Raw genomic sequence first — 24,063 nt, 5'->3', positions numbered from 1 at the left:
AAACTTACTCAAGTGTTTCTAAACACACATTTAGATAGTATCCCCTGCCACCAATTGTGTTTTGTGTGTATGTATATGTGTGATTGCCCCCCACCCAGGGAGGCTGATGAGAGCAGCTAAAGGGTGTTTATGAGACTGTTAGCCAGGAGAGGATGCCGCCCTGCAGCTCTCGCCCAAATAAAAGAGCCATTTATTACATCCAACATGACCCTTTCATTACACACAAATAGGAATTAATGAGCGCTATATCGGGCGCTCCCAGCGGAGCGAGGCGGGGCCCACTAAAGGACTAGCGTTAATTACACTGTCCTACATCTCACCCATTTAACACCACCCATCAGATCGGTCTATCTGCAAGGGAAGGATAGGAGGGTGAAAGCGTTTCTGCTACCTGGAAGGATGGCTGCTATCACCATCACCAGTGTAGTACAACCTGAAAATTTGCTTCATATTTGTGAAAACCAAAGCTACAGCTGATTCTATCCTCCTGTCTGCTACTGCACTCTGACATTTCCTGTGATCTGACCATGAGCAAAATGTTTTAAATTCTATTTCCTATCCATGTGCTGGTCATAAGCTGGTCTGGGAATAAATATTAAAAATTACAAGTCATGGCTTTTTGTGTGAGTCAGTTTTATCAGTTTTGCCCATCATTCCCTTTGGTTAAGAAAACATTTTTTCTCACAGACTTTTTTGATGAGATGTAAGGACACAGAAACACTGATAAGCAGTGCTGAGACAGAGCAGCTATAAGTGGTCAGACAGGTTTTAAACAAGTCCAGTGAAGACAAAGGTGAAAATTAAAACTTATTACCCATACAAACAGCTGTAAAAGTCAAGTAGATCTCGTACACCAACATCTAGGGTTCTGAGTTACCATAATTACTGTACTTATGCATGCACACAGGTTAACAATGTATTGGATGATTATAACAATTATAACTCTGGGTGTGTATACTTGTAGTTTTAAAGTAATTTAATAATTACAGCACCTACAATAAAACATTTGGGGATTTGTCTGAACACCAATATTTCTTGTCCTACAGTACTCAGTTACCATTGTTGGGATCTCAGCGGTGAAACTGGTGAGTAAACAGTGTGAGTAAACATAACCAGTGGTATTAATGGTCAAAACTACAAAACAAGACAAAGACTGTAAAAAAAAAGCAGGGGATTTTCCTTTCAGGCTCCACATGGGAGAGAATCTGATTTACCAGAAAACACACATATCAGGTTTGATCTCTGTTGGGTTATCCTCTTTATACTGTACATGTCTTGTTTTGAGAGGAGCACAGACCAAAAAAAACTTCCCAGAATGCTCCCAGGACTTGTACTTCCTCCTGACTGTACTCACATCCCCTTGTCTACAGCCTCAGCTTTTCATATCTTTCTGGTTTACTTTCTTTCATATGCTCTGCACTTAAATCTTTACCGTTCTCTCTCTATTCCCCTCACCTCTGAAAATGCAACTCTCAACAACCCCCCCACCTCCCTGAAGAAATGATACAATTATCATCAGCAATCTTTTCCCATATATCTCCCCTTTCTTTGCGTTTCTTCAAGCGAGTCAAACAATTTTACACTGTCTTCCCATCAGCATCACCCCATTCTCCCCACTCATCGTTTTCAAAGAAAAGCTCTGTGTAGTTCAGAACCCCAACACGATTGCTGCTCCACTGATTTTGAAGCATTAGAGAGGTACAGAGGTATTAAATGGTTGCTACTTTTCTGAGCCAGTTGCAACATTTGAACAAAAACCTGATTATGGATCAGATCTTCACCATATTGGAGACCTCATACATAAGCCTTTCTCCAAGACATGTAAAGTGTAAGTATCACAGTGGCATTTAGCTTTGTAGCTTTGGGCCTTTTTCTCTCGTGTTAGTCTGTACAGGATATATCATTTTTTCTCCAAGGTTTTTGACCACAACTGTGTGTAATATTTTCAGAAAATTGGTTGCCTTTTTTCTCCCTGTCTCCCTCCTCTATTTTTATCCCTAATTAGGTTTGGGGTGGGATTTTTTTATTGTTCACTTTGAGGATCTAGAGTTAGGGTAGGCTGTTTTCATTTTTATTAATCGGTTTCATTTATTGTTTCAATATGTGTGGGTGATATGAAACCCTTGGAGACTGTGACTGTGATTAGGGGCTGTGCAAATAAATGTGAAACGAAATCTGAGTTAATGTGAAGATAAACAATAATAAGGACCACAGAACCTGATGAAGATCAGCTGAGGTTCAGATTCAAATGATTTTATTTAAAGTACACACACAGGGCTTTCAGTGTGAGGGTTCGGTTTTTATTTACAGAGCTCAGCACATTTCAAATTGTGTTTCTGAACATGAGAAATATTGAACAAGTTCTGGCCATGTACTCAATATTCAGGAAGATTAATACTGCACTAAAACGACACAAATTGAACAAGAGTTTAAGTTACTTTCTTTGTTTTTAGTGACAAATCAATGTGTTTTCTTGTGTCTTTGGTAATTCCCTCTTCTCCACCACTTTGACGCGATTGCCTGCAAAAGTAAACAATTACACATGGATCAAAGTAGTGGAATAATTATATGTCAAGTGCTGGTTAGTAATAATGTCTCTAGTCAGCTATAAGAGGGGTGGGCTTTGCTATGAGAAGCTCTGAAATCTCTCTTTCATCTTTTTATACTTTCTCCCCCATCAAGGCACTTTTCAACACATACAAACACACACACACACACACACACTCCTTCCTTGCATCTCGCTCTCTGTTGGTATGACACAGGAAGAAGCTGGGCCCTGCAGCCAACCCCGCCGTCCGCACTGAATGCGATTAAGCTGAGCAGTGATTAATCTGGGCTGCCCCATAATTCCTCTTTACCACTTTAATGGATGTTATCTCCCCTCCTCTGAAGGCTTATCTTGCTGATCGGGGCCAAGGATGAAGAGACGGAGAGGAAGAGGAGGGGGTGGCCACGAGTAGAGGGAGAGAAATCAAACCAAATCCATACAGAGGTAAGTAAATGAATAAGTAAGTAAATAAGTAAATAAATAAATGCAGGGATTGAGGGAGCTGCTAAGCGGATAAGGCAGATCAGTCTCTGTAAAGTGCTCATTTGTTTTCTAAGAAGACGAGACAAGCCGCCTTCAAAGCCTGCTGATACAGTAAAAACACTGTCAACATCACAATTCACAGACAAACAAAATAAATTATCCAAACCACTGTCAATAAAACTCCCCACCCCCTCACTGTGAAGATGAGGTGTACTCCAGTCATGGATACAAAGAACACACACACAAAAAAAGAGGGATTTTTCGATGAGCTCATTTTCTGTGCCGATAAAACAATGGCATTGTTTCACTTGTGGTTTCCACATTGTGCCATACACTCAGTAATGGTGAAGTTCCTCTAATACATTCCAAATTCAGTCATCCACAGCCCCAAGACAAGTTTGCTCAGGTCTGAGTGTACTATAGGAATGAGAACGCAACACCTCTCCCCACCTAAGGTTTCAGGACAATGAGCTACATCCTGTTATTGGGAAATAATTACACACTTCTATGAGGAATCATTTTAATCATTTAAATGAGAACGTGCTCCTTGAGGAATTGCGAAAAAAATGAACTGGTACACTATGAACTATGACAACAAGAGCAATTATGATTGACAGCCCAGTGTGCGTGTCTATTTCTGTGTGTGTCTGTGTGCGTGTTTGTGCACTTGAGCACATTTGAATTTGCCACTTTTATTCTACCATGTAACATTTAAAAATATGTGACTATTGTATATATTGCTATATAGCTTCAAACTACATCCATGAAAGGAGACAAAAAATAAAATTTTCAACTTTCAACATTTCAAACTGTTACTTCCATGTGTTAACTGAAAACACCCAAAAAGTTTCCTTTGAACTTTCCCATTGTATGTGTGTGTGTGTGTGTGTGTGTGTGTGTGTGTGCGTTTATTTGTGTGTCTATGTCCTTCCATGTCTTTGTTCACATACATGCATACGTGAGACACCAGTTGAGGAGTGACAGGGTTAAACCTGTTCGTAGCTCTTTTTTCTTCCCCTGCTCTGGCTTACAGTGATGTTGCAGTGAGATTCTGTCATAGACAAACCTCTGTGGGATTCCATTCACTACCAGTGTACATCTTTAGGTACAAAGCTGCGGGCTGCATTGGCTCCAGGTAACATAAACGCTCCCTTCAAGCCACCGCGTATCTGCCCATGAAAATTCTCTAAAGGGCTTTAAGCATTTACGCAGAACACTATCAGGCACTGCCGAAAATTCAGCTTACCCTGTTGAATAGGGACTTCAAAGAGAATTGCAAATACCTTTGCACTGCTACATTTTCTCCCTTCTCTCTTTCTCCCTATCCCTCTCTCTGTCTCTTCCTGCTTCTTTTCATTTTATATTTCCAAACACAAGCTGCTGCGTGATGTAAAATGTATTATCAGCCATATATTTCCTCTTTAAATGAATAATAACAATAATCTTTGAGTAATTTCTTTTTTATACAGCTCCGTCTAAATAGGGCAAAGCAAGCAAGCTAATATAGAGCCGCGGGTAAACAAGGCCGTGCAATAATGAACGCGTGGATTAGGCCTCTAGTCTATGTTGTGTGATAAGGAAAAACAGCTGCTACTATCCAGGTACCAGCACGTATTGACTGTCAATGAAGGATAAACTACTGTGCAGGTGCACATTTACTTTCTTCACTCACACTGTGGACACACCGCACGCGCACACACACACACAGATATATAGACACAAACACACACAAACAAACCTACACATGTACACACAAACACGTACACACTGTATAAATGCATAAGAACCGCAAAGAATTGGAATATAATAAATGTATAAGCCTATTTGCACAGTATGGAGCTTAAAATGCAAAACAATATGTTGCATAAACACAGTGTGATTTAATGTAAGAGATAATAAATGGCTTCATAATGAGCAATAAAAATGGTCTTTAAACAGTTTACTGCTTAGTTCACACTTATAATTAATCTGGGTTCCATGTGTGCATATAAAGTGGCTTTAAAACTCTGCCCGACTGTGCAAGTAAAACAGCGAGCACAAGAGAAAAATGACTGCTGGTAAACATCTGCAACATGATTCAGCTCTGGCCTAGCTTTCCAAATATGCTGTCTTTTTCCCTCAGCTGGACCGGCATGGAGAGCTCTCCAAATAATACATTACAAAAAATTGCTCCCTGAAATTATTTACGGTGAAATGCACAACAGAAACCATAACATTTATAATGTTTTACAAAGCCATCAAATAAGTGGAGAGGGGATTAATTGCCCCGGCCCGACCTTAAAATAATTATTTTGAGCGGTGCAACTCTAAACTCCAATGAAATTGATACACTTTGATAATTAGATTCTTGGCACTGACCCGCTGAAGTCAATAAAGGTTATTAAGGCCAATTGCTGTCTAAACGCATTACGGGCAGGGTAAACTGTCCGTCGGAGGCCCCTGCTACTCCAGCGCCAATATGATAATCCATTCTCCGTCCTGGGGGTTTCTTCCCTAGCGCCTGTGTCTCCACTCTGCCATACAAAACCAGATTGGATTCGCTTAACCTTTCCAGGACTTTGATCAAATGAGCTCACACAGCAATAACATTTACATTGACCCCCCACCCTTCCTCCCCCCAACACACACAACCTCTGTCTCTCTCTCTTTTTTTTTCCTGCCTCCCCCTCTGCCTCTTTCTGTCTCTACAGACTCTCCCTACAAGCTCACCACCCTCCATCCCTCCCTCCCAAACTGCCTCCTGAGCACACATCCCTCCACGCACGAGGGTCAATAACCTAATCAGCTATCGATGGCGACCGGGCCAGGCTGTGTATGATTGCAGTGCAACCCTCCTCAGCAGCCCAGATTGTTTCCGAAGACTGTTATTAAAGTGAAGGGAGAAGATGAAATGGTCACCAAGCACATCCCTGCACACACACACACACACACACACACACACACACACAGGTATGCATGAAAAAGCCCACAGCCTCTGTTATAAATCAGAGGAGGAAAATTTTGTCACACAATGAGAAAAAAAAGAGTGTGTAATGCCTGTGTGTGTGTGTGTGTGTGACCAAACCATCGGAAAACAGGGAGTGACAGGCTGGGTGAACGGAGTAGAGGAAGACATGGCCCCGATACCACTTCCTGTTTTGTACATCTTGAAGTATACAAATGTATTCAACTGAGTGGATCCCATTTATTATGAAAGTGGATTAATTTCCTTGATATGTGTTGAAAAGATTTCCATCTACAAGGCTCGTTCTCCTGTCAAATAAGGGGGAAAGTGTGAGAGAGAGACAGAGATATGGTGAGATAGTAGGAGCGAGTGAGAGGGAGAGAACAAGAGAAAGAAAGCACATAAAGAGAGAGAGAGAGAGAGAGAAGGAGATGGAGTGCACTGAAATCTCTTTGCATCCACGGTGGCTTTTGAAGTCGCGAGATGAGCAGCCACAGAAGTCAGGAAAGTGACAAATTAGGGAAAAAGCTGTACTGTGCAAGCAGAGCTGCTAAATCAATTAAAGTCATGCCGAGTGCATACATTAACATCAATGGTGCACACATACACACACTCGCGCAAACACACGTGCACAGGACAGGGAAAAAAATACATAAAAAAAGGGAGATGTGCTCATGGGCTCGTCGCTGTCGCTTCTCCCCCACAGTGAAAAGAGGAAAGATAAAAAATACCACACCGGTATTTAAAATATTCTGCATAAAGCCAAGACTCTCTGTCTATTGTCAGTCAGACGGAAGCTATTCATTGTTGCTAGTTTAAGGAAATGTCACTATTGTATGATAGCCATGATAGCAGGGTCCTGAGGGAACATAAGGCTGCGAGCCAGGCAGGTCTAAACAGACTTCAGCACCCTGGATCACAGGGGAATGTAAAACCTTTAAGTTAATGTCCTTTTTCCACCTTCCAGAAACAACCTTTACCTTAAATACATTACCCTTCCCACACACGCTCATATTCACATTCTAACTTTGCTGTACATTCACATACACATACCTACACTTTAAGTTTATCCTGAAGCCCATCTCTTTGTTTCTATCAAGGAACCACATGAATTCATGAGGTACCAAAAAGAGGCGAGCGAGCAAGTGGACTTGTTTTGTTTCGGTTTATTTATATATTTATTTATGTATTTTATCAGAATGTCATTCAAATGGAAGGATAAGCATTTGCATGACAACAGGCTGAGGAGCAGAGAGGGAGCCCCAGGGAGAGACAGTATCCATAAACAGGAGCTAGTCCCCCCACATTGCAATATTCTTCATACAGACTAACAAACGCATACATAGCCCTGCACATCCCACAACACCGTGTGCTAAATATGACAATAAAGAGAGGAAGGTTGGCTGTTTGTATTACTATTTTAGCAGGATAAAACAATAGGCTGTTTTATTGCTACAGCACAGTGTATAAAACAACACAGTGTCATTTCATAAACCCTATTTAAAGAGACATATATTTGTTATTTTAAAATACCCACGGTGATATCAAATTTGACAAAAAATAATGTTGTATTAAAATATACTCTGCAGGCAGAAACAGAAAAATCTAAATAAATAAATGGCAAACAGCATCTGCACACAGCAGGTCACTCGTATTTCACTAAATTACACTGTGCTGTCAATTGCTGGCTTCAAAATGTAAAATATATGCAATAAAGGAATGTATGGGGGGAACCCACATAATTTAAATAACTCAAAGTAATTTAGAGAAATGTGTTTTAATGTAACTGCAGAAAAAGCCACAGCTATCAAAAGCTCCAAAAGGAAAATCTATAAGTCACATCTATAAAGTGCTTTTCATCAGCATATCAGAGGTCGATGCATGTATGTAAATATTGCTTGCCAGGGCAATAATGTTGTCTTTCATCACAATAGTGAATCATTACATTTATGTGCTCAAGAGTGTATTATTTTTTGCATAGGTTCAATACACATTCCTGCAGAAAACATATTTGCTTTTCATGTGATTTGACACTATGTAATTAATAATTTAAAGTTGCTATGAAGATACATCAAAATAACTAGAAATGTGAAATATATAAATACTACATACAATTTTATTTACAGATGTATGTATTCACATATTTTAATTAACTTTTCTTTTTCCTAAAAAAAAGGGCTTACATTTTAATTGTTGTATCGTATAAAGTATAATGTCTGAAGTTTCTGCTGCATAGCAGAAATCCACATGTGAACACATCAAGACACACACACACACACAAATACACACAGTGGATATGGTTTGCTTGTCCATTAGAGAGAGACGGAGACACTGCAGCAGAGAGAGAGAAAGACCTCACATTTCACTGATGCCCTTTTCTAAATACAGGTCCAAATCACACACTTCATCTGGGCCCGGAGGTGGAGCTCTAGATGAGTTTAGCCTCTGTCTACTAACTCCCCCACACCCACATCCACCCACCCTCTGCCAGGCTGTTTGACTGTGTGAGAGAAGAGAGAGAGAGAGCGAGAGAGAGACTATGACTAGAGCCAGGCAGCGTCAGCAGCAGCAGTACTGTTCTCCTCCAGCCCCTGTCTTTATCCCCGCCTGAGCATTAGATGTGATTACTGCTCAGCACTCGACACTGACAGAGACAGAGAGCTCCCAGAGACAGCAGGAGTGGGTGAGAGACATAAAGAGACACAGACAGAGAGAGAGAGAGAGAGAGAGCAAGGAGGAAAAAAGGAGCACAGCTCTTTCGTTCCCTCTGCTGCTGCTACAGTGATACAAGAGTGCCCCCTGCTGCTTCTGGTGTCTTGGGTGTTAACTACACACACATACATACATGAACACACACACTCTTTGAAATCTAGCTATGAGAGAAGGACTGCGATGAACCTGTGGGGAGAAAGGAGAACGCGAGACCAAGCATGTATCAGAGTGTGTTTGTGCGCTGTATGTGTGTGCGTGTGTGTGTATGCATGTGTGTCTGCAGCACATATGTACAGTACAGAGCTGTGAGTAAGGTGACTTAATTATGAGTCTGACATTACTAAGTGATTTCTCTAACTAATAGCTGCATGCCTACGCTCCTCTCTAATAAAACTTCTGTGAGGCTAACACATGACACATCCTTAATAATGCAGCGTGGTGAGAAGTTAGACAATCCATCATGTAATTTTAAACACGCCCTCTCTTGTGAGGAGCAATATTGGACAGCAGATCACTTATGTAATTTGTATAAAAAGAACACGCACAGGCATGTTGAGCATTTAGAAAGGGGAAAATCTGTATTATGAAATGACAACTGTGAAACTAAAGTAGCAATGAAGTTGCTCATGAAAATGTGTATTTCTTATTATGATTATTATTATTATTACTTACTTACTTTTAAGAATATTACAGATAGTTGGTGTTTATATAGTATATATAATTTATACTGTATTGCCTTCAAATGTATTATTAAATTTACAGTCAATAAATATGATTTTCCATTTTCTAATACAAAACAAGATTTGTATATGTTATTTTAAAAAATGATTTAGACATTTTCATGCTTTTTTCTTTTTCTTTTTTCCTTTGCATCTATTTTCTACAACAGGGATAGCATCAATATAAAACCTAGGACTGAGGATGATGTGTGTGTAAATACGAAGTTGACGTGAAAAATGAAAATTTATATGGAAGTGCATTTTAATTTAACCACTGACAGATTAGTAAAGTAATGTTAGTGACACTGAGTTGATGACACACTCAGTAAACTACGCGGGCTAAGAAACCAGAGAGCACGGCTGCCATGTGACCAGCAGAGCGTCTGAAGGGCCTTACCATGGTCTCCATGAGCCTCCAGTCCTTCTCCAGCTGCTCCATTGGTCTGGTCCACCAGCTGCAGAAGCGGGTGTAGCGCTGGCCCTGAAACCAGTACTGCCGCAGCCACTCGAACTCTACCTGTGAGCACACACACACATACAGAATAAAAATGCTAGTTCAGACAGACAATTTTCCCATTGCTTCTTCTAATCTAATAGAGTAAAAAAAAAAAAAAATCACCAACACCTTTTTTAAAAAAATTATTAGACATGAGAGCATAATATTTAATTTAATGTATGAACAATTATCAAGTTGAAATTATATATATTATATTTTGCAACTTAGAAATACAATCTGTGTGAAAAAAAAAATAGCAGTGCATGTTGCAAAATGTTGCAGTGAGTCTTATTTTGGTTAGAAAATATTAAATTTTTGAAAGAAACAAGCTTAAATATACAGTATTGGCCTTTTTTCTGTCCAATAAATTTCTTTTTGCAATACAAAAAGTAATGAATTTTCTAAATGTGATAAAAATGTTTTTTCAAAAAAGTTTTAAAGTGTCCTGCACCCTGTGAGAAATTACATTTTTACTGTCAGAAATGCAGTCATTGTTTTCAATTGTTGCATACATGTGTCAGAAAATTGTTTCGGAGTGCATTCAGTCCTTTTTACGAGGTCTCTGGAAGGAACAAAGTCAAGACACATTTTTTTAATTGCATGCATGAAAAACAGACCTACCACAAATAGTGCAAACACTGGTCATCTCTGTGAGTACAATCACACCCTTACCAAACACACACGCACACACACATGGTACATTCACGCACAAATGTGAATATGACTATTCACACACACACACCTTACAGTCAGCACACCTGAAAACTCCGCCCTCTTCCTTTTCTCCTCATTCTCCTCCCTCCTTCCCCTTCTCTCCCTCGCTCCGTCTGGAGATGACAGTCTCGGCTGCCAAGCCGCTCCCCTCTCCTCCGTTGGGAGTGTTTTTCTTTCCTGCTCTTTTGAAGTGCTGATTTAATCCTCGCAAGGATGCTTCATGTAGCCCAGGTGTAGCCTATCTATTTCTAAGTGTGTCTTTCTGTGTGCCTGTTTGTGTGTTTGTACCTGCGCGAGGATCAGTGTGTTTGTGCCCTTGCGTGTATCTGTCTACATAGGTGTGTTAGTGGCTTTGTTAACGTCTGTGCATACAATTGCCGATGTGAGTGTGTATGTCAAAGATTGCCCCAATTGCCGCCAACCTAAACGCGAGACGCTGTGAGTTGCCCTCCCCCAAAACGTCCTACAAAGCATCATCCACCCAAAACAATGCACGCTCTATTACATTTTGACGAAGACAACTGTACAACACAAAATGTAGTCACATACAAAGGAGTCGCATATCAGATGGGACTGAGAAAGCTATTGTTCCTTTTCTGAAAACTATTTTGTTTACTGTTCTTCTAACAAGAGCATTAGCCAATGTACACAGCAGCCCCTTTTCAGAGCTGTGAACTCACAAATAGTCGCTACGAGCTTTGAGCATGTTAGTTCTCCCCAAAAGGTCTTGGGACTCAAAAGGACAGTATGAATATTTTTCTGTATTTTCTTGTCTCACTGATGTGTTTTGCATGGATCATTTTATTCATGTAGCACAGATTTTTGGATGAGCCACTCATCAACTCTCATCTAACCCTGTCTCCTGCAAATTATGTTCATATACAACTAATTTGTAGTGGGTAATGAGTTCAGACCAGCTTTTGCTCAGCATGAAAAAACACAGCTCTCTCATTCATTTCAATGAAGACAGTCCATTGGGTTCAGTGGGGGCACCAATGGAGGGGGCTGGGGTCACACAAACTGCGGTCAGCTGGCATATTCCTTTTGGATTACTTTGTAATGAGAATGCTGCATTTGTACTGTCATTGAGACAAAAGATGGGATGGTGGCCACCATGATAACCTTCCAGAGTTGTAAAATCCTGTTTCATAGAATTATAAAGGGTGCATTGTTTTGGCATGTGAAAAGCAGATTCATAGATCTTTTACTCAAGCTGGACTTCCTGGATTGTATATTTTATGTCTTACCATTACCTGAAGTAACACACCCTACCAACGTAGCCCAAAGTGTTGTTTTAATGCAGGGTTAATCTGAATGCCCACTGAAACTTGCAAGTCTCTCTTCAACCTTAGCTAAGTTGCAATAGCAGTATTAAGATGGGTGAGGTGCGGAGGTATATGGGGTGTAACTTTCCAAAGCTGCTACGACTACAACTGTAGTTTTGAAATCAAATGACATCCCCAATACTCTGGTTCATGCTAATAAAAGTGCCATGGAAAAGTATGAACTAAAATATTTTCTAATGGTCATTGCTTTTTATTATGATGCAGGTCGCCTACCATCCAACCCCCCAAGCAAGTTAAAACAAAGGGCAAGAATAATTTGCACAAACAACTTGAGTGAGGTCTGCCTTGGGTAGAAGCTACGCACAGAATCATCCTGCCATTTGCTTCCAAAAGGCTCTGATCACAGCAGGGATGACATGCAAGGACTGGGGCATGTCAGGGAGAATACACAGCCAGTGGCACTGCTCAGCAGCCTCTCAGTCACTCCATACAACCCACCCTTCAAAGAAATGTCATCCTTTATGGTCCCTTCAACACCCTCCAAATCCACTCCCCTTCGATCACAACAGCTCAAACACACAACAAAGCCTCCGAGCGCTGATATCGGACGTCCTTTTCTCTCTGTCTGTCCCTCCTTCTATCTCTCTGATTGTCTGCCTGTCCTTTAGTGAGAAGAAACCAACCTGTGTCTCCACTTTGAGCTGACATGGCTGCCCGTCCCCCACTGCGCAGGCCAGTGGCAGCCACAAAGCAGGCCATCTAAAGCAACGGAGGAGTGCGGGCCAATGTGGCATTTGGAGTCTGGCCATCCAGCTGAGAGTTACCAAGAGGGGAACTCTGACTAAATGCCACCTATCCAGGCAGACAGATCGAAAGTGTGTGCGAAAGAGAGAGTGGTTGTTAGGGCTAGTTTTTCTCAGAGACGGCACGGGGGAGCGAGAGGGGAGCTAGTGGCTCCCCTGCGGCAGTCGCTGTCATCTCTCCAGGTGATGGACACACTAACTACACATTAGCCCCACATTAGTCGGCCGGCCGCCCACCATGGCAACTCTGGAGTTAAAGCCAAGTAGCCCCCTTTTTTCCCCATTTAATGAGGCGCGATTTTTTCCACACCTTTATGGTATTCCCTTAGCGAGTCCAATCAATTTCTAGGCCAGGGCCCTGAGGTTGGAGCTGATGAGAGTGGGATCGATCCCGCTCTACCGTCTTCTGTTTACCTTTCCCAGCCACCTCGCACATCAGCCAGGAGAACTGGTCCACCCAGCTGTCTGAGACCAACCAGGCACGCAATGTGCTCTAATTCTACACTGGTCATACAAAAGCTTGGTTATATTGTCCATGCACACGTTCCTGTGTACATTTCCATTCCTATCTAATATCCTGTTGGCCCAACTGCTACTGGAGAAGAGCTCCTTCACATCAATGTGACTAATATTCTTAAATTACTGTTGAATCAGTTCATTAAGTCTTCAAAAAAAAAAAAAGGAAATCTCTGGCTAAATCACAATTTTGAAGATCTCAGAACAAGTGAAATGCATTCACTTTTGGAACATTTTATCCCTTGTGTGTAGATCATTATTTGTGCAGCACTTTCAAAACAAACTTACAAAGTACAAAGACATTAAAAAACCCAATAAACCTGCAGGATGAACAATAAAAATGTCTCACTTGAATTAAAAACAGTGTAAAAGAGTAATAAAACTGGTAAATACAGGAGGAATAACAAGCACAGACTACAAACTGCAAGCAAAAATATGTTTTGAGATGTGATTTATACGATTACAATGATATTGCCACTATAAGCCCCTCAGCTAAGGTGTTCCAAAGCCAAGCAAAGACCTGAGAGCCTTTGGGACACATTCTGGCCTGGAAAACAGGACTTAGGAAGGTCACACACTCCTGCCTCCACACAGTTTACTTTCTACCAGAACATGTGTGGAAACCTTGTCCCACCCTTCAATATTTACTGTGGGGGGACTAGCATCATTAGAGGGGGTCCCTCAGGGCACTCTGTCACACACCCACCTGGGAAGTGACACAGTGGCTTTAAATGAGACAAGACATTTGTGTCTGGGATTAGCATTTCAAAGCCAAACATGCACATGGGGGCTGTGTGGTGATGCTATGTTAGACTACCCCACCACCACCTAAGACAGGAGGTAAGATTAAAAAGAGACAGCGAGAAGGACCGTGCTTAACAAACAGGTGGGATCTTCAGTTTTCCTCATTTCTGTCTCTGTCTCCCATCAACCCCTACTTCATCTCGACATCCCGCCCCATCCCCAAACACCCATACTCAGATGGCAGACGCTCTGCTTCATCATCGTCAGACCCACCCACGGCCTCTGACAAGTGTCAACCTCCAATCCCCCTCCCGTTGCACCACATTGCACAATATCCATGACACATCAGCCGGTGCTAGCTTGCTGTTTAGCACTTTTTAAGGAAAGGCCCATAAGGCACTGCTCAGGTCAGGCTGCCTGCACGTCTCAGGCTTGTTCGCTCCTCGGTCGTCCATGTCAAACACGACCTGCGCAATATGCACCCGCCAAGCGCCAAAGTGTGCCGCCATCATAAATAACTCCACCAACAATACATCATTTAAGTGGGTGTTCTGCTCTCGTGGGCAAGTCCAAACAAATGGCCACATCGATCACTGCAAGTGCCAGGTAGGGTATGCTTGAGCCCCCGAGAGCAGCCCCCCCCCCGCCCACCGCCCTTACTTAAACACTCACACATACACATACATACACATACATACACATGGACCTGCTATTTTATAAATAGCGTCCTGTTTTCCTAAATAAACCTGCCTTGCCCTCCTGGTGGAGGCCTACGCTTGGTAATCCTGTGGCGCTATGCGGCAAACTAGCAGGTGCAGCTAGTTCAACTAGCGCAGCACTCCTCCTGACACAGACAGCCCTATTGTTTGGCAGTACTGAATAATTAATATTGTCTACAACCTTTAAACAACCTTACGTCAGACTCATCTGTCATGGCGTCCCGCTGAGGGGCCCGGGTGCTAGCGTCGGCTAGGATGTGCGCTTGAGCCCAGGGGTGTAAAAGGGGGAGAGGTGAAGTGCTATATTAACTGTTGGCCCGCGGCAAGCTAACACAGGAGGTTGGTGGCTCCACAGACAGGCCCCTCACGTTCTTCTTTTTTGACCCCGCTCCATCCCTCAATACCCAGCAAGCCAGCATCACTCATTGTTGTGTGTGAAAAGGGGAGCGGGGCACGACTCCATCTTTAGATAACATATGGAGAGGCTATTGCCTTACAATCCATCACAGGTTTGGACAAATGAGAACAACCTGGATTTCATATTGGAGGCATTTCCCTGTGTAGAAACAACAAGGTAAGTAGAAGGCGGAAAGCTGGCAAGCTCCCATTCTGTCGTTTACAGAGCTTTAACCTGTTATTAGAGGACCGCCAGCATGGTCAGGAGCTCCCATGATGCAAAGGAAATGGAAAAGGTGTATCAAACCATTCTTTGCCATACTGTATAGCATATTTTCAGTTACCTGTATTGTTGTACTGTTTGAGAGTTCAGTTATTTAAATCCCGGACAATAATAACAATTAAATCACTCAAGACAGTGACAATGTAATATTAAAATTGTTGTCTAGACTATTGTCCCACCAAAGATTTCTACATCAACAAATTAGTACTCTGGACACACAAGTGTGTAAATCCAAATCACAAATGCAAGTTTGTTCAAATATATTAAATTTTTAAATCAAATGTTATTATAGAGAAGTCCAGAATTTTTGGTGTCTCAGAGAATGACTTCTTTATATCCCATGACTGTGATTGTGTCCTGATAAAACCCTGGCATATTTGCAGATGGTTCTCAGATGTTTTAACCTCCTAGGAGGACCAGATGGCCGAGAATTAAAGCATCGGGACAATTCAGATAGTGTCAGGCAGGTTCACGATCACAGAAAAATTATGAAAACTTTCAAAGATGGGCATATCATTGCATAAACTTTTTTTGGCACATTTTCTGTCATCCACTGTGGCAAACCTCACTCATCTGGTGCTGCACGAGTCCAGAAACAATCTTCAGATCTTTCACAAAAAAGCTGATTCAGGTCTTGTGGAAAAATAGCAGTGCATCAGGGTAACGACAGGTTTCAGGTTTACAGTTCAAAAGTTGACGCCTATACAGGCTTAACAGTGCCAGTACAAATAATTGTCAACAGTTGCATACACTCTCAAATGAAATCATGCAAAAAACCACAGACAAATGTCTGTGTGCCCAATCATGCAAAACACACACATATACAAGCACACGTGAACGCAAGCATGTGACAACACACCACAATGTCCCCACCTCATTGTGAATCTCCTCACAGTGCTGTAGCGTTGTTGGCAGCAGGGCCAGCAGGTTGTGGGCGCCTGTCTCTGGGTCAGTGTGCAGGTTGGACAGGGCCTCTTGGCAGCGTGACTGGATGTAGGTCAGGGTCCCACTGGAACACTGGTACGAAAAGGACAAACCCAGTGTTATACACATAACTGCCATGCAAGGTGTACCTAAGGCCTTGAACCCATGTAACATGTAAAAATAACAACCAAGTAGAAGAGGTCTTCATGACTAACCCTCGCATTTTTCTTGATCTTAATGATGGTGCTGTCAGGCTGTATCAGTATATTGTACATGTGAATATATTTTACAGTATGTTTGTTTTTGAAAAATTGTATAGGCCTTATTTAACTGGTCATACCCTATGTAAATGCCATTCAAATATCTGTTTGTATTTTTCAGTGGATTATAAGATGACAAATTCATGTACTAGTCTAAAAAGCTTTCATAAAATTACAGATTCTTTTCCACTCAAGATGATCACACTAACTTTCCATTTCACTGAAAACACCACTTTTTGAAATTTGTCATTGTTGTTTACCAGACACAGTGTCGAAGGCTTTCGTTTTTCACTAAAATAGCATGTAAGCACCAGCAGCAGTCCTTACTGAAACCAAAGGGGACAGTCTGCACGCTATATACAGCATTTTCACAACAAATTGGAAACTCTGTGTTTTCCCTTTTAGGCCTGTTTGCTTCTCACCTCGGCCACTCTGTGTGTGGAGCTGAAGCGTGCAGTGTCTCCAGCTAGGACACAGTGCTGGTGGGTGCTGTTCAGGTCATCTGGTAAATACAGGGAAGAGAAAACTATCAGAATACACTAACAATACCAGCAGAGAGGAACAGTAAACAAGAGAGCGGTCCAGGAGAGGAAAAACCATCCAACAGAAATAACTATTTAATAAACACAAAAAACAGCTAGCAGAATAGAATAAGAGTTAAAATTTTGCATCTAATATTTTGATCTTGTGGTTTAAATTAATTGTAATAAATAATAGAAGAGACCATAGAAAGAAAAAGAACTGATTACAACAGAAAAACAGATGAAAAGCAGAGCGTGAAGGAACATGACGACTAAATCATCTTGTACTCTCAGACAGATTGCGCTTGGTCCAGCACCCAATCAAATAGAATGAGCAGCATTGTACTATAATTTTAATTACCAAACAAAACCAGATCGCGCTCAATCTGTCAAGATGGAAGAGCCATACCAACAAACATTTGTCCAATATCACAGGAGCTTTACAAAGAGGCCTTACTGCTGTTTCCTGTGTATCCCTCCATGTGTTTCTTTGTGTGTATAGATGTTTCTCAGCTCTGCCATTATTTGCCTCATACCAATAATTAATTTAGCCATGACAGAGCTGTCATTCACAGCACATGTGCATATTTACACCCGCCTTGAGCAAGAGTACACCGGCTAATGCCTGTGATTTGAAAGTCAAACAGCCAAATGCTTTGGGAGAAAGATATTATTGTTTGGTGGGAGGAAAAAAAAGATGGTGACAAACAAAACAACTTGCCGGTGTTTTCTTCACCCTGATGAGATTGTGAAGGATTAGGTCTCTGGGCAGAATTACTCTGCGTCTTTAAAACTGTTTATATCCAATAACAAATTATCTCCATCAATCTGTTCTTTTCTTGGTGCGTCTGATGCGTCAGTGGGATCAGGAGGGAGTAGAGGCAAACTCGATAACTGTAATAAATATTTATCTTTCTTTCAACCCCTGCGCCTGCTGCCACTTGTCCTCCTTTTCCAGGAAGCAGGCTTTTAAATATATTGGGTCAACTCTTTTCTCCAGTCCCCCTGTGCATTGGGAGCTGGAAATCTGATTATTGAACAGGCCCAGTGTCAAGACTTGCATTGTTCTTTTTTAACCACTGAAATTCCATTTGGGTGGAAATGATGGTGATTCAATTTGCCTCCAGCAGCTCAGACATTAGCTGTTCAAAAGGGCCAGCCGGCGACAAATGGTGCTGAGAAGACATTATGTTGTCTGTGGTTATACACCACTGTAGTTTTCTTTTAATACCACAAGACTACTTATCATATGGTCTATGTCACAAAAACACTGGTACAATATATTTAACACTTGGTTTAGTGGTGATCACTTTGTCAGTGTGTACGTGCATGTGTTTGAAATGAGAGAGCAGGCATATCCTCCCTTCAATAAGCAGGGGACGGCATTCTTTGCATGTGTTAGAGCATTTATTTGTGTGCACATGAGTTGTGCAAATTTATAGGTGCGTGCATATGTTCATGCACTGTGCCAAGTCTTTAATGCAGGTAGACCAACAAAAGCGACAGACGGCCAAGGACTGTGTGAGCCGCTATCGTTGTGCAGCAGTTGGCCTCTCAAGGGCGTACTCACCAAGTGGAGCATAAATCCCCACTGATCCGCGACAGTCAAGTCCCATTAGAATGGTCTGCACAACAGCCCATCACTCTATTATCATTGCTGGCCTGAAACTGACTGTTCTATTGTAAATCTTATCCAGCTAAAGGAGGTCGGCTTCAAGCCCTGTCAAGCTGAATATTAGGTACAGACATTGCTGCTCTCAGATGAAAACATAGCGGCTTCAAAGAGTCAACCTCAGGAATTCATTAAAGCCTTCCTATTCCTTACTGCAAAAAAGTGATTCAGATTGACAACCACTTAGTAGTGCCATATTTGAAAGCTACTTTAGCCACTCTAGCACAATGTATATATGATAGATAATTGATAGATTAGATCTAATGTTGAGTTAGACAGAGCAGATTCAGAAAGTGGCGTCTCATTTTGAACACTTGTGGATACATTTTTTTCTCAAATCTACACTCATAACTCATAATGACAAAGTAAAAATGTTTTTAGAAATTGTTGCAAATTTATTAAAAATCTAAAACTGAAATCTCTCATTTATGAAAGTAAACCCCTTTGGCAGCTATTACAGCTTCAAGTCTTTTTGAGTAAGTCTCTTTGCTCACCTGGATTTGGGCAGTTTATCCTATTCTTCCTGGCGGATCCTCTCAAGCTCTGTCAGATTGGATGGGAGGCGCCTGTGAACTGCCATCTTAAGGTCACTCCACAGATGTTCTATGGGGTTTGAGTCTGAGCTTTGGCTGGGCCAATCAATGACACTCCAGCTTTGTTTTGGCTGAATGCTACAGGTCATTGTCTTGCTAAAAGGTAGCTCTCGTAGCTCTCTCAGGTCACGTGCACTCTGAAGCAGGTTCTCTTCAACGACCTCAGTTCTGACCATTCTCCCTGTCCCTGCCACTGAGAGGCACCCCCATAGCATGATGCTGCCACCACCACGTTTCACCGTAGGGATGGTTTTAGCTATTATGTTTGGCAAAGTGTTTGAGTTCTGCTCATTTAAATGACATTTGGAAAACTCCAAGCAAGATGTCATATGCCCTTTACACAAAGAAGCTTCCATCTGCTGCTCTACATGCCACCAGGTATAAAGGGCAGTAAGTAAACTGAAATGATCGCCTTTCTGGTAGGTTCTCTCATCTCTCCAGCTGACTTCTAAAGACCAAGACCCCTTTTGCCCAGTTACTCAGTTTGGCCAGGCAGCCAACTCTAGTAAAAGTCCTGTGGTTTCAAAACTTCCATTTCACAGTTATTGAGGCCACTGTGCTCCTGGAAACACTCAGAACTTTAGAAATAGTTTTATGCCCTTGCTCTGACCTAGCCACAATTTTACCATGGACGTCCACAGAGAGCTCCTTGGACTTCATGGCTTGGTTGTTGAATTATGGGACCTTACATATACAGCTGCGTGCCTTCCTTAATGTCTTTCTTATGTCCAATCAATTCAATTTGCTACAGGTGGAATCAAGTTCTAGACACATTTCAAGACTAATTAAAACAAAGAGGATACACCTGACCATAATTTAGAGTGTCGCAGCAAAGGGTCTGATTACTTTTGTAAAAGTTTCAAAAAATAAATCTACACACAATAAAGTGTGCAAATAGGGAAGGGGTCTGAACACTCTCAGTTGTGTTAAATGACATATGGATGTATTAAATGTTTTGTTTACTTTTTAATGAACTTAAACTTTTCCCACTGGGTCTCATACATATCAATACATCTATTGTCACTATGCAAAAAGAATAAAAAACATATTACATATTATAGTAATATGTGTGATATGTTGTTGATTATATAATGGCAAACAATAATGACCTTTCCATTACTAACACTGTTAGTGTTATTAATAACAACCTTGCAAAAACTTGGAATTGTTTATCAAAGAAGCTCAGTGCCTACAGACACAGATAAGAGTTAAAATTAGATTGTCCAAGTAAAGCAGCTTACTGTGTAACATGTTTGGAATTCAGGTTTTCTAAATGCTAACACAACAGTAATCTTTCACCTACTGTACTTACACTAATTACTCCAGAATCCAGCAACTTATAAAACAGCATTTTTATGCAGCATGTGATATTGTTCACCTTTGTAGACACCAGGTTCTGTACCTGTACAGCGTCTGGACAGTCCACATGTTGGTGCACCTATGATTCTGTGTATCCATACAAAAACAAAAAGCAGAGTGAACCATTTCTCTCTTTTTTCTGCCTCTGTCCACTAAATCACCTGCACAGTTTCACCAATCAAGCCCTACCTGGGGAAACACTGGATTAACTTACAGAGACCAAAACATGGAGGAATAAAATGTTGCACTGTTTTGTGAAATACTGGGGTAAATTTTGCATACGTCCTCATGACTCTAAACCTTTAACATGGTTTAAAAAATTCTGAAAACTGAACGCTGTTGTAAATCTTAGCAGTGAATATATTATTATAACATTTACACAGAGCGCACAGGTAGGGGTTCAGTCTCGTCATAAAAAACACTGACAGCATATGTGACTGTAAACCAGATAGATATAAGTATTTGCTGCTGAAGGGATCAAAACAGTGATCTTTTAATCACATGAAAGCCTCTCTAATAATAAGGTCAAATACATATGCAACATATTATCACATATGTAGATGGCTAACAGATTAGACAGCAAAATAAGAAAATTCTTTCAGTGTATTGATTTTCACATAAATACTGGATACATTAATGCTGCTGAATTGTGAGGTTGGCAGGTGTTAAAACACAGTTTTAGAGCACAGTGCATATCAGAGGAGACACATGTCTGTATACATGCACCAAAGACCAACAGTTAGTGGTAACAAGGAATTAGACAAACCAAATTGGAGAATATAATATTTTTAAAAAGGCAGTGCTTTGCATGTCAGCATGCGTTACATAAATTATTCATCTTTTGAAATAAAAAAGGCAGCAATTTATTGAGAATATGAAGGCAGTGCTGACTCAAGATTTTACTGTATGTCTATACTTGTATACTTATGAAAGCAGAGTGCCCTGAAAATATAATAAATGCCCAATCCATCCAACCAGGGGTCCTAACTTCTTGTACAGCTGAACACAAGCTTCTGCTGTGATGTGGATAAATGTCCTCACACTCAGAAAATATGAGAAAGCTTGGAAGGGCCCACAGGGCCAAAAAAGAGGAGGGTGGAGGTGTCTGCTGCAGCCAAAAGCATTAAGCTATGATTTACACCCCTGTGGCTCGCTGTCTGTCCTCTCCATAGAGACGTAGTCAGCACCGGGTCACAGGACTTCAAAAAATAACATTTGGTTTTCCTAACCTCTCTAATGCACACAATTTCATGGAACCTTAAAGCTCCGTGTTCAGGCCAAGTTACCCCTCCTCACACACACACACGCTTCAGCTCCATTTCTCCTGCAGAGAGGGTTAGAAGAAGAGAATAGAGCATGGGAGTGAGAGTGAAGTGCATCCTGCTGGCATGGGTCATTTGGGACAAAGTACAAGAAACACTAAAACACAGGGTAATAAAAGTGTTCCCTCCTCCAAAGTCAGACATGGTGGTGAATGTGGCTGAGTTATGTGAGCAACGTGTTTACATGCGCATGTGTGTGTGTGTGTGTGTGTGTGTGTGTGTGTGTGTGTGTGTGTGTGTTTACAGAGCTAAGATTTAGTACCTCTCATGTAATAGCAATCTCCAGACTCCAGTGGCAGCATCAGGCCAGGTGTGTGGATGTCCCAGGCTACCTTGAGCCCAATCCTCCAGCATGCCTTCTCACTGCTGCCTCCCTCACTGCTCTCACCTGTCAGTCATACACAACCCAGCTCACTGTCACATTTGCATTTTACATTTACATTCACATTCAAGACATTGGGTTGAGAGTTTCATCCAGCGTGGCTTAAGCTTAGTGTAAACGTACAATACGCTTAAACTTCTATTGTTGTGGAAATACATGTGTTTTATCTCTTTATAAATCAAGTGGTTTAATATTAATTTAATTAATTAGTTAATTAATTAATTACAACTAAAAATGCAGTAATGGAGAACATGGTGATAGCACCAAGTGAAATCTGGGTAATGCAGTGTCCATTTACCAGCAAAGACGAAGCCAAAAAACAAAGTAAAATCAAACAAAAACCACTTTAAATAGTAAGGAGTGCAATGATTAAATTCGTACCACCCAAACAATGGATGTAAGATGTATGCCTTTGTCTCCAGAAAGTAAGAATCACTTAAAAGCTGAGCAAAGATGATACGTGTTGCGGTGATCATATTGGCTGTTAGCACAGGATCTTTATGCTATCATTATGCTGTGCAAGAGGAAATAGTCAGATAAAAGCCCTTGATGTTGTTTAGTGTGTGTGAGAGTGTGTTATTAGACAGCAGGTATCCTATGATATCCTTGTTTCTGAAACCATTCACTGTAACCACCTCCCCCGTTCTTCTCTCTCCTTCCATTCTTACATGGCATGCTAAGAAAACAAGATTTGGCTTGGCTGGCCAACACCCTTCAGCAAAATCAATACTAAAGTCTTTCTGGGCCTCTCTGCCCCGCAGCTGCCTTTTCCTTTGCTCAGCACGGATAAATAGTAACTTAATTTCCAGCCATTGTGCTCTGAGAGCCAGCTAATGACAGCACTCCCCAAGGCCTCCGGAATGGTGGAAGATCATCCTCCATGCTGGAAAACACTCAGTTGTGGCAGATTCCTTTGGATCAGTGCAGCTGGGAAAAAACACAGCTCAGTACACTTCTCTGGCTGAAGCAGAAAAACAAGGTGAGGCTGCTCAAAAAGAAAAAAAACACCTCTCAAAGGAAGTGGGTGTCAGGCAGAACATCTAGTCTCTGTAAATCTGAGATATCTAATGTGCTGTGTTTCAACATTCCTCAAGGTAACAATTTCATTAGCAGGTTCTGGGAGCCCTCAGAGCCAGCAACTGGAATATATCTCTATGGCTCTCTGATCAGACTTTCCTCTCTAAAGTCTGGAGCTGTGGGGTCACCCAGAACTAGAAAAGGCACAGCTGCTAAGCACTGCAAGGTGTTATGCCATAGTGTTTGAAGCCCGTGTTCACAGGGTCAGAGTTGAAATGGCTTAGAACAAATCATCAAAGCAGACCTCTGGAGCAGGTGTTTCTGGTTAAGAAACCCCGGTGAAGAAATCCCAGCTGTAAAGTGTGTTGGGATGTCAGAGCGGGTGGCACCACACCTGTGTGACACTGCAAAATTACAGTTTCGAGACACACATGCAGACTGTGTAGAGCTCTCACCTTTGACAGTGCAATCCATGTACAGTGTATGTTTGCTGAACTACAGCTGCACCCTTACCTCCATCCACAACAGAAAATCATATCTTGCTCCCTGTCCAGCCTTTGGTGGTTTAGTGAGTGGCATTAGACTTTTATTTTAAAATCCACTCATTTGGTTTGATGGTAAAGAGTTAATTCAAAGAGTAATCCACAAAC

General features: G+C 41.4%; 1 protein-coding gene across 3 annotated transcripts in view; it reads right to left on the bottom strand.

Annotated features, from left to right (window-relative positions):
• fto (FTO alpha-ketoglutarate dependent dioxygenase) overlaps positions 1 to 24,063 on the bottom strand; it is a 117,546-nt gene that overhangs the window by 71,198 nt on the left and 22,285 nt on the right. For 2 of the 3 annotated variants that reach the window (XM_018666888.2, XM_051076954.1), the window contains exons 4-7: positions 22,277 to 22,402; positions 16,970 to 17,049; positions 16,237 to 16,380; positions 9,804 to 9,923 (exon numbers count right to left, since the gene is read on the bottom strand). In XM_018666888.2, the coding sequence (XP_018522404.1) occupies positions 9,804 to 9,923; positions 16,237 to 16,380; positions 16,970 to 17,049; positions 22,277 to 22,402 (470 nt within the window). Of the gene's footprint in view, positions 1 to 2,246; positions 2,521 to 9,803; positions 9,924 to 16,236; positions 16,381 to 16,969; positions 17,050 to 22,276; positions 22,403 to 24,063 lie in introns of those variants that run through there. The other variant, XM_018666890.2, reaches the window with a different exon arrangement.

The sequence above is a fragment of the Lates calcarifer genome, linkage group LG2 (genome assembly GCF_001640805.2).
Source record: "Lates calcarifer isolate ASB-BC8 linkage group LG2, TLL_Latcal_v3, whole genome shotgun sequence".
Taxonomy (NCBI): domain Eukaryota; kingdom Metazoa; phylum Chordata; class Actinopteri; family Centropomidae; genus Lates; species Lates calcarifer.
This window is presented reverse-complemented; position numbering and strand designations above follow the sequence as displayed.